Source organism: Elaeis guineensis, chromosome 1 (assembly GCF_000442705.2).
Source record: "Elaeis guineensis isolate ETL-2024a chromosome 1, EG11, whole genome shotgun sequence".
Lineage (NCBI taxonomy): Eukaryota > Viridiplantae > Streptophyta > Magnoliopsida > Arecales > Arecaceae > Elaeis > Elaeis guineensis.
In genome coordinates this window covers 160109139-160120433 of record NC_025993.2, presented here as the reverse complement: position 1 = coordinate 160120433, position 11295 = coordinate 160109139, and the positions used below count along the sequence as shown (strand labels likewise).

The following is an 11295-nucleotide window of genomic DNA, read 5'->3' as shown; positions in this document are numbered from 1 at the left end:
GCACCCACCCGCATCATCCATCCAAGTGGCGATTTTACTGAAATCATCGGTCCACGATGAGTTTGAGTCTGCTGCAGCTGCAACACAGATCAGAAAGTTGATTAGAAACCATAGTTGCCACTATACCTTGATGCGGTAATAAATATTTTTATTTTTTTTATTTTTAAGTATTTTTAAAATTATTTTTAAATATTTTTTAAAATTATTTTAAAGTATTTTTATTTTTTAAAAAATAAAAATAAAAATAAATAAATAAATAATATTTAAAAATAAATTTTTATTTGTAATGAAAAAAATTTTAAAATATCTATCGAGTGGGGAAAAGAAAGTCGTCCTATGATAGGACAACTATATGAGTCGTCCGATAATAGAGCGACTTTATGTGGGACTGAATTTTTTTTTAAGTAACAGAAAGAGGGAATGGGGGCCGGACGTGAAATCACGGGCCCAAGTGGTGATTTCACTTAAATTGCCAGCCCAAATGGCGGTTTCAGTGAAATCGCCGATCCAAATGACGATTTTCACCAATTTAAAGTAATATTTTATTATTATTTTAAAAAACTATTTTTTCTTCCTTCTCTTTTATTTTAAAATAGATTTTTAAAATAATAATAAATTATTAATTTTAAAAAAATTAAAAAAATATTTTTTAAAATATTTTTTTTAAAATTATTTATAATTTATATTTATCTTTTTTTTCATTTCTTCCTTCTCTTCCTCCCACCCTCCCGATCGTCCTTCCTCTGCTGGCGACTGACCCACACAGTGCCACCACCGCCCCTCCATGCCTCCCCTTCTGTGATCGCGCCGCCCGCCGCTGCTCTGCACTCTCCCTCCCTCGTGGCCCTCTGCCCGTCGTGCCTTCGGCAATGCCCCCGTTGGCCGCATTCTCCTCTTAGCATCGCCCACCGACCGTGCTCCCCTCCCTTCCATTCGTCCACCAGCAGCACTCCCCTCCCCTCCATTCGCCCAAAAAAAAAAAAGAAAATCATGTCAGTGCCAATGTGGTCATGAAAATCATCGGTTGAACCGGTGATTTCAATGTGGATGGTAGTTTCCGCAATAAAATGGGGAGGAGATACTTTTAAAAATAAGAAATAAAAAAAATAATAAAAAAATCCTTTGGGTAGCCCTGTATGCTCTGATTCCCTGTCAGTTTGGCTTCCTTCGCAAGTCCACCTACGACACGAAGATCGGCAAGCTATGCCCATAGAGATTTGGAATGTTGACACTCCTAACATCCCCGTGACCTCTCGTCCCACCATTGCACCACTTTCTTCTTTTGCCTCTATTCCTATCCTGTTAGAAAATACGTCTCGAGATTCGATCCATATTGAGCCTACAGCGAGGTCCAGGATGAAAAACGGAGTCCAACGAGCCTAAGAACAGTCCAAACGAAGTCCAGACGGAGGAGATATGCCTCAAAGAGGACGTCACGATGCACGAGACAGCGGTGGCCGGCGGCAGCCCGGTGGTGGTGCCGTCAGGCCCGGTGGAGACATGCGGTCACAGGCGCATGCAGGCGGGCCCAATGCGCGTGTGCACGTGGGCCAATGGGCGCATGCGCGGGCCGGTCCAGTGTGCGCAGGTGCCCAGGCCAACATCCCCACGCGGTCCATCGTGGACCGTGGGGCGTTGGCGGTCCATGGGAGCCATGTGGACCGAAGTCACGATCCTTGCACGGTTCAGATAGTTTTTTATACGATCCGATGGCTCAGATCACAGCCGATCATGATCGAACGACTGAAGATGATTTCGAGTTTTATCAGGTGATCAATGGCACTGTTTTGTGCAATCGAACGGCTTTGGTGAGAGCCCGTCATGATCGGACGGCCACAGATGATTCTAGGCTTAATTGGGACTCTATTTCCTAGTGTAATAGTATTTTGGAGTTTTTAGCATTTATAAAACTCCGATTGACGAGCCGTCAGTTGTGTTGGAAAGTTGGTGACATCTTGGAGGTGCAGAAATGCTTCAACAGAGGTTTCAGAAAGTTTTTATGAAGGTTTTGGGATTTTTTTTTTGAGAGACTCTTGTACAAAGATTGAGTGGTGAGTTTCTCTTGTATTGATTTTATTTTATTCTCTCATAGTGAAGCTTGTATGCCCGTAGAGGTAGGCTTAAGGCCGATCCATGTATTTGTATTATATTTTTTGTTTTGTTTTTTTTTTCTTTCTGCTGCACCTTATGGTACCGAATTCTGAGTGCAACAATTGATATCAGAGCGAGTTAGTGTTACAGCATAGATTGCAGTGGTGGTGATTGAGATAGAAGATGGAGAAGATAAGTACAATCAAGATGGAGATCAACAGGTTTGATGGAAAGAGCAATTTTTCCTTGTGGATGAGGTGGTGATCCATATGCTTGACAAGATTTTTCCGACGATGCTGTTTTCGAAGCTCGAAGAGTTATACATGACGAAGTCTCTCACCGACACTCTCTTCCTCTGGAGGCAGTTCTACCAGCTATGGATGACTGAGAGACAGAGTGTGCAGGAGCATCTCAGCTACTTTCAGAAGATCCTCACTAACCTCCATAGCGTTGGCGAGAAAGTTGAGGAGAAGATCAGGGCGCTGGTCTTGCAAGCGTCGTTTTCTCCTTCGTATGAGTCTTTGGTGACTGCTCTTCTAGTGGGGAAGAGCACCATTAAGATGGACGAGGTCATCATGATGATTCTCCAGAACGAGGTTTTTAGGAGGGAGAACCCAGCTTCGAGCTCAGATGGCAGCTTAGCTTTGGTAGTTTCTGGAGGAGCAGGAGGCGGCAGACATGGTGACAGGAGATCGCGGTGAGGGCGGTCCAAGTCTAGGATGAGAGACTTGAGCAAGATCAAATATTATCGATGTGACGAGTTAGGGCATCTAACCAGAGATTGCTCTCAACTCAGGGATTGGACAAGGGCTACTGCAGTGACGGCCAGTAGCGACTTAGAGGGTGATACTCTGGAGATATCTGATGAGGTATCTACTTCTTTCCAATAGTAGATTTTAAATTCTGCATGCACCTATCATATATGTTGCAGAGAGGAGCAGTTTGACTCCCTGGAGAGCAATGAGGGCATTGTTTATCTATCGGATAGATCGAACTGTGCTAGCAGAGGCATTGGGATGGTCAGTTGGAGGATACATGATGGTGCAGTGAGGAGATTGGAGGAAGTGCGATACATATCCAATTTCAGGCAGAATCTTATCTCACTAAGCAGACTAGATTCGAGAGGCTACAGAGCGGTAGCTGGTGGAGGAATCCTGAAAGTGCTGCACGGCGATAGAATTATTCTGGAAGAGAAGAAGAGGACGAGAGGATATTACTACCTGACGGGGAGCCTAGTGCGAGATGGAGCTTTAGGAGCCAGGAGGAGTCCAGAGCGAGGTGGAGCTCCCGATGGAGGTGGATCGGACATTAGACGAGAGACTCGGGAGGATGAAACGCGACGTCACAGGATGAGATTTTTATTGCCGTAGGATGATACTCCAAGCAGATCTTTGATCAGAGTGGACACAGCCATGACAGAGGTGAGATCGAGTGGCCTGGTTCGACTCTCACGTTTGTCCATCCATGAGACAGCAGGCATGCCCTAGGATGTGGGGGTGAGACGGATCAAGGTTCTCAGAGATAGGTGAAGGCCGAATATCGAGTCGAGATAGAGATTGTTAGAAAATATGGCTCAAGATTCGATCTATATTGAGCCCACAGCGAGGTTCAGGATGAAAAACGAAGTCTAATGAGTCCAAGAACAGTCCAAACGGAGTCCAAACGGAGGAGATACGCATGAAAGAGGGCGACACGGTGCATGAGGCGGCGGCGGTCGGTGGCGGGATGGCTGAGGCCGGTGGTGGCACCGTCGGGGCCAATGGAGACATGCGTGCTAGGCGCGGGGTCCAGGCCAGCGTCTCCACACCATCCATCATGGACCGCGGGGCACTGGCGGTCCATGGGAGCCGCGTGGACCGAAGTCATGGTCTATGTGCGGTTCAGGTAGTTTCTTGCATGATCCGATGGCTCAGATCGTAGTTGATTATGATCGGACGGCTGAAGATGATTTCGAGTTTGATCAGGTGATCAATGGTCCTGTTTTGCACAATCGGATGGCTCTGATGCGAGCCGGTCATGATCGGACGGCCACGGATGATTTTAGACTTGATTGGAACTCTGTTTCCTAATGTAACAGTATTTTAGAGTTTCTGGAGTCTATAAAACTCCGATTAATGAGCCGTCAGTTGCGTTGGAGAGCTGGTGACGTCTTTGAGGTGCAGAAAAGCTTCAACAGATATTTCAAAGAGCTTTTGTGAGGATTTTAAGATTTTTTTTTAAGAGACTATCGTACAAAGATTGAGTAGTGAGTCCTTCTTGAATTGATTTTGTTTTATTCTCTTATAGTGAAACTTGCATGCCCCGTGAAGATAGACTTGAGGTCGATCTACATATTTATATTATATATATATTTTTTTTTTTTTACTGTATCTTATGATATCGGATCCTGGGCGCAACATAGCCTTGCTTCCACGTTCATGTCTTCGCCGACCTCAAGTGGAACGTGTTGGTGGCATCGATGTGAGGCACCTACCATGAAAGGGGGTCCTACGCTATGGTCTGCGCGCCTCAGGGAGGCACCTCGATCCCATGTGCCACACCGTTGGCAAGGAGACCAAGCGGCTGGTCAATGATATCAAGACCTTGAGGAAATTATAAATTAAAAAGAAAAAGATAGTGACTGCTAACCATGTTTCTGTTGTCCAAAATATTAAAAGAGAGAGAGAGAGAGAGAGAGAGAGAGAGGAAACAAGAATACGAAATGCAGCCTTGGTCCGTATCAGCATTAGAGATGAACCTCGCTCACATTTTGATTTTTGTTTCAATATGCTTTACTAAATTCACCCATTCCAAAATGTGAAGTAACTCGCTTCTGATCAGGCTTCTGTTGATGGCCTATGGTTATTATCTTTTTTATTACAAAGGATTTAAGCATGTTTGAAGGAAAAATAGATCATAGCAATTCTACTGACAAGCATCAGTTGATCAGCTTAAATCCTTCTAATCAAACCAGCACTGAGATTTCCTAAGACCTAGAGAATAATAAATGATAAGGGAGATCAACGCCAATCATGATTCATCTTCTGCGTTCATAAAGTTACATTTGATGAGATCTTCTCCTATTTTATAAAGTCCCAGTCAAAATTAAAATCCTTGTGATGATTATTTTTTCCTAGCTTGCCAAGGGCCTATTTGGGAAATCCAGCAGGATTAGACTGGCTATCCCGTAGGATCAATGATTACAGTCTATTAGGGCAATTAATATTTGGATAATTGGATTCACAATTCTATGAGATTTGTGGAATGCGCTGATACAACTAACAAAATCATAGGATTACATATTGAACTAGACCTGTACTTATAAATATTCAAGAGTAGTTTTAAACTGGGCCTGAATCCCATAGAGAGGAAAAAAAAAAGACTTGCTACCTGCATTCCATAAAAAGAAAGACAGAATTCAGTAGGTTTTCATTTTTCTCTCTGAGATTTGGACTGATGCTGTTCCTTAGTATTTCCAAATATGAGCCGTGCCCAACATATAATCTTGTGATTCTTGTGATTTTGTTGGTTGCGCTGACCCCACCTACGAACTCTATAAGGATTTCCAGCTCAATCATCCAAATGGGTCCTTAACAAACCAGATAAACATTCTAACATTCTCATTCCTCCCTTAACTTATGTACTCAGCATGTTAAATAACAAATAACAAAGCCAGACAATTAGAATAACAATCACACCACAAATTTGTAGGTTTAGTAATTACTTGCACCTGGGCATCAGATCAATAGTTTCCATACATTATCATGTCAAGAAAATGATAAAGGGTAAATAAATAAGTGGCAATAAATCTGCCTGCCCACATGACTACATACTATGAAGACTTTATTCACACTTGGTTCTAGCTTAAACTTCTGGATGCACATCTAGCAGCGGCCGATGTCGTAATTTTAAGTAGCCAAACTTTCCAGCACCTGGTGATGAACCATCAAAGATAGATGGCAGGTAGCCAGTTGCAACTTTGTACCTTTGTTGAATCTGCAAAATTCCACCCAAATGGTAAGACTGAAAGTTAAGCTTGAATCTGCAATTCTCAATTGAAATATATATGCAACTCAAGAATGGTGGTTAATATAGGTGTTATATTGTCTCTTAATTGACTCTTGATGCTATTTAAGTTAGGTTCCAAGCATCCTAAGCCTTGAAAGCCTCTTGAAAATTAACAAACTTGCACTCATTGATATTCCTGAGTATGCATAAAACAACTAAATTTTAGGTTGAAATTTAACCTCCAGAATTTCTTCACTGCTTTGGACACAATTTCTTCCAATAACACAAACTGAGCCACCTGAGCCACCTCCAGTAATTTTTGCACCACATAGAGTTCCCCCTCCACATTGAGATGATTTACGGTGCTGCACTTGTTGCACTAATGCAACTAGTTTATCTGTCCCGTACGAGCCTAGTCCACAGGCACTGTAGCTGTAATGGCACTGCAGAAAGGAGGTAAAAGAATTAGAAGAAAATAGTGAACCTACACAGTAGAAAAAAGGAGAAAGAAAACCACCACAGATGGACTATTAAACTTAGTGAGTTGAGCCATTAGATATTAGCAATGCCAGTGTTCCTATCACAAAAATGTTGGTATTGAGTTATGAAGAGGGTTCAACTTTTCTTGTAAAAAAAGGGGGGGAAAAATATCTGTACGATCCTACTAGAAAAAAGACAATTTTTAGATTAAACCCTCTTTAAGTAATTTATGAGTGTTTAATGCTGAATAACTCAGCCACTAAATTCTGAAAAGGGTCCCATAAGATGAAAGACTCATTGAATCATGCATACCTGATACATGAGTTCTCCAAGAGCACGAAGTTGCTCATCTGTTGTTCCTGCGGTTAATAGTGCTTTAAAAGCCTAGATGCATTATCAAACAACAATTTGTCAGCCAATTAAGGAATATCATAAAGAAAACCAATTATTAGTCTCTTTATTTAAAAAAGGACAAGCGCACATGGCACCTAAAATTCTTTCAGAAATGCTAAAAGGAACATATACAGCTAAACAGAGTGGAGAAACTGATTCTCTTTGCCCTTCCATTATGCATTCTCCTTGGAGCATGAGGTCGTTTAGATGCTCGGAGTATTACCATAACAAAAACAACTATGTTTCCTTGTATTCAGACCAGATAAATATTGATATTAGCAATACTTTGCCTATTATCTTTGAGTTTATCAAGAATAGTGTCATTGAAGGAGGCAGAAATCTGTCAACTGTGGAATACATCTAATTCACAGCTTTTAATGAAACAGTACACATACGATTTTCCCCTCTAAATTCCAGAGTATACTATATGATTGCTATCATATCCTTAATTTCAAGCAATGCCAAATGAGGCTTTTCTAAGAACAACGGTCTTTGCTGGTATTCATGTAATATCCACTAGCCTGCCTTGAAAAGTGAAATTCACTAGCACGCCAGCTAGCATATTGCCACAGTTCAACTTGTATATTCTGATCATCATCCTGACAAGACCATGAATATTTTTAGATAAAACACATGGACTGTAACAATATACATAATGTTTCAATCACATGTTTAAGACTTAGATATACTGCAGCTTATTGAACCTTCACGTTTAGAGTTAAAGCTAGTTGAGTTGTATGGTCAGAGTTAAAGCACCTGCATGAAAAATCAGAACTCTGCAACTTAAAAAACCAACATCGAATATAAATTGATATTATATTCTTTGCACATGAAATGGGGTCCTTCTAAAGACTACTATAAAAATGCACGAACCAGGTCAAGGTGTATATAATGCTGTAGAAAACACATGCATATGATCCACTTGATTGTGGTGTTAAGGCCATCTAGCAGAACTTTGACTAGGCAAGCCTTGCATTGGCAAGTTTACATGGTTGAGATTTTCTTAAAAAAATTTAAATTGGTGATAGTGAGGAGCTTCTGAATTTTTTAGCAAAAATAGTGCACAAAATAAATTACTATGGTTGCCTGCTAATTCTCACTTCCAGTATAGAAATGATAATTGCCCATGGTACAAACAGACCTTCGCTTAAAAGATTAAGACTTCCTTGTCACCATACTGAAACCTAGGAACCCTTAAGGACAAACCTCGACACGGAAATTTTCATAGATTGGATGTCTAGTAGGTGCTCTGACTCCATAATTGCACTCAGGATCAATTGTGGTTGCCGTGTCATCATGACTGATGTATTTGTCCAAGAATGTCTTTCCAAGTATACTTTCTGGAAGTTTTTTAGCATATATAGATTTATATCTGCAGTAGAAGATGAAAAATAGTTATGAGATCCCAACCATAAAGTCTCAGATTAGCCATGTGCAAGAAGCAAAATATATGGTTACTTTTTCATGAAGAGAGGAGGATAAATGAACGTTATATTATATTATATTTATATACATACATACATAAATGGGTTTCATTAACCAAAATTTAAATATTCATGCTATACAAAAGAAAAGTTCAGATCTTAGTTCATTCTTAAACACAACAATCAGATAATGCAGCTACCTGTGCGTTGAAAGGTTGCATAGATAGTCAAGAGAAGCTTCAGTTTTAAGTAACTCGATGTTGTCCTCTTCATATTCATTAGAATTTATCTCATGCACCTTCTCAAGGGCAGTCCTATTATCTACTGAAGAAGACAGCAAGGCCGTTGCGGCAGATTTAATCATCTTACGCCCCATGAAAGTGCCTATTCTAACTGATCCATAGTCTGCCCCACCAACACTGCCAAAAGCATAGTTAGTTAGAAAGCCAGATATATCGATGAAGATGCCTCTCTCCTATGAAGGTCCTGACTCCTGACTGTGTATTTCATTCACCCTATACAAAGAAAAGTAATTCTATTTTAAGTTGCAATTTAGCAGTGACCTGGGTGCTGCAACATAGTCAGTTCAAGGTTAAGTAGCAACCTCCACAATGAAGGCTAGCCTGAATCTCATATGAGATCTGGAATTTGTGGTGCAGTAAGGGATCCAATGGCAAGTGATATTCTTCTAATCTTACAGAGATCATTAGTGTTCTTTAAGGGTGTGCCAATAAAAAATAAATGCTACACCTAATCTATCAAGTGGCTTCCCTGCAAACTTCATTTTTGATAAGTTTCTTGACATTGTTGGTGACGTAGTAACTTCTTATTCTAATTCTACACTGACAATGCCAAGGTTGACGCTCTAGCTAAGGGGATGTGGAGATAAGTTTTTTCTATTTAGAAACTCAATGTCCGAGTGGCTGTCCGCATTTATTTAGCAATGTCACATCCAGACATGTTTTCATATTTTATTCAATAAAAACCCAAACTTTGATTTCATATGCCAGTCATCAGCTGTTGCCTGTGAAATCTATTTGGATGACTGACCAACTTAATTAAGGACTATCTCCCTTTCTCCCCCATGAGCGGGAAGGTGTAAAAGGACAACCCAAAAGGATGAAAAAAAAAAGAGTATGGGAATCTGCTGATCCCACAATCCCAAGATTTTTCGAATGATGTGAAAAGAAACTGCTAGTTCCTCCTGCTTCTTCCTTCCCTTTGCTTTGAAACTTCCACCTGCATGAGAGGTATCTCATTGATAGGGAGATCAAGCATCCAAAAAGGCCCTTAAATAGTTTTTTGTGGATAACTTTCTACTCAAAAAGTATACCACAAATTTAGTTGCTAGCTGACAGGGCAATCAACAGCATATTAGAGCAATCTACTGGTCGATCTTCTTCAGTTGGACCTTCTTTCCTTTTCTGAAGTTGGATGGTAAGCACAGGCTTCAAAGCTTAACTAATCAACCTTATTAAGACCAATCAATTCTGCTGTTTTAATCAAATTAAAGAACTATGCAGACCTGTGACGTATTCCGGAATCAAAGCCCCAGAAACGCATATGAGTTGGGATGCAAACCAATTCCTTTACTTCTGCAGGCTGCATTAGGGAACATTAAAGAAATGAACAATGGAAAACTAGAAGTGTAAAAGTGCAGAGGCAGCTTTTCTGCATATTTAGCAATACAAACCTGGCAAACCATTGCAAGAAGTTTGTTAGCTTCCCCACAAGCAGAGGTCATTTGGTCCATCACTCCACAAGGAGCTCCAACAACATAATTCTCAACCTGTCAAAATACAACGAGTTAGTCAAGGTTATATCACAGTCAGAACCTAATGAAACATATCACATAAGGCTGAATATATAAACATGCCTTCTGACACAGCAATGCTAAATCTCTTGGAGAAATATTTAGGCCTGCAGATAACAAAAGTTCCCACAACATCATATAAATATTGATATAAACTGGAAAGCTAAACAGTGAGACTAAATTGTGACATTAAACATTATAATATACTTAGTCTGTGCTATCCAAAAAATCATGTATTCATGGAGGAAACTTAGGAGTAAGGAGTCTAGCCTCCATAGAGGGATATCAAACATAGTTCATGCTATTCTAGAAAATCATCATATAGCTGAAGTAGGTAGTCACATTCATTCTTGGTATATGCAAATATTAAGACAACAAGTTTGTTGTGATGTCCAATTGATCAGATATGAGATCCAAATAGTAGCTCCAAGATTATATTTTAAATGAAATTAACAGAAAGAGAAAATGAATAGGGGCTCTGAGAATCAAACTCTCAGGTTGATTGATTGAACCCTCGATCTAACAATGAATGTTTAATTGTAATTCTCCATATCTTCTTAAGAAGATAAAAAAAGGAAACCACAGAAGATTATGTTTACATCTCTATCACTCATGTTCTAAGGTTCTGTCTAAAATCCAAATAAACACAAATTAAAGGTTCCCATCTAAAATTTGGTTTCCTCATCTGAAAAGGACACTTATGCCATTTTTCTAAAATCTGAAGTTATTCATCGATCTCTTTCATTTTCTTTCTTGTTATTCTTTTCATTTTGCAGTACATGAGATTATCTAATTTGATCAGAGACCCATATAAAAAAAAAAGGACATACTTAAAATCTTTATAGTCCAAGTGCAAATGATCTTCAATATTAGAATCATTCCAAAGGTATTGATTAAAGAACCCAACACTTCAACTGCACTAGATTTCAACTTCCGAGTTAAGAGTCATTGCAATTATAAGATACGCTGGTCTGGGCCTCAAACCAACAAGACTTAAGCAGTTTGATTCTTAGGACTCAGCAAGGCATGTAATACCCGGCCCATTTGAGCCTTAGAACAGGCCCAAAATCTGAGAAGCCCAAATCCCACAAAAAAAAAGAGAGAATT

General features: G+C 40.0%; 1 protein-coding gene across 3 annotated transcripts in view; it reads right to left on the bottom strand.

Moving 5' to 3' along the window:
- Window positions 1–5774: 5774 nt before the first annotated feature.
- Window positions 5775–11295, bottom strand: part of LOC105039348 (L-arabinokinase) — a 47260-nt gene continuing 41739 nt past the window's right edge. The window contains exons 22-29 of one of the 3 annotated variants that reach the window (XM_010915486.4): window positions 10252–10295; window positions 10069–10164; window positions 9901–9977; window positions 8576–8794; window positions 8158–8323; window positions 6871–6942; window positions 6318–6521; window positions 5775–6066 (exon numbers count right to left, since the gene is read on the bottom strand). In XM_010915486.4, the coding sequence (XP_010913788.1) occupies window positions 5935–6066; window positions 6318–6521; window positions 6871–6942; window positions 8158–8323; window positions 8576–8794; window positions 9901–9977; window positions 10069–10164; window positions 10252–10295 (1010 nt within the window). In that variant the 3' untranslated portion in view covers window positions 5775–5934. Of the gene's footprint in view, window positions 6067–6317; window positions 6522–6870; window positions 6943–8157; window positions 8324–8575; window positions 8795–9900; window positions 9978–10068; window positions 10165–10251; window positions 10296–11295 lie in introns of those variants that run through there. The other 2 variants (XM_029262804.2, XR_012135447.1) reach the window with 2 other exon arrangements.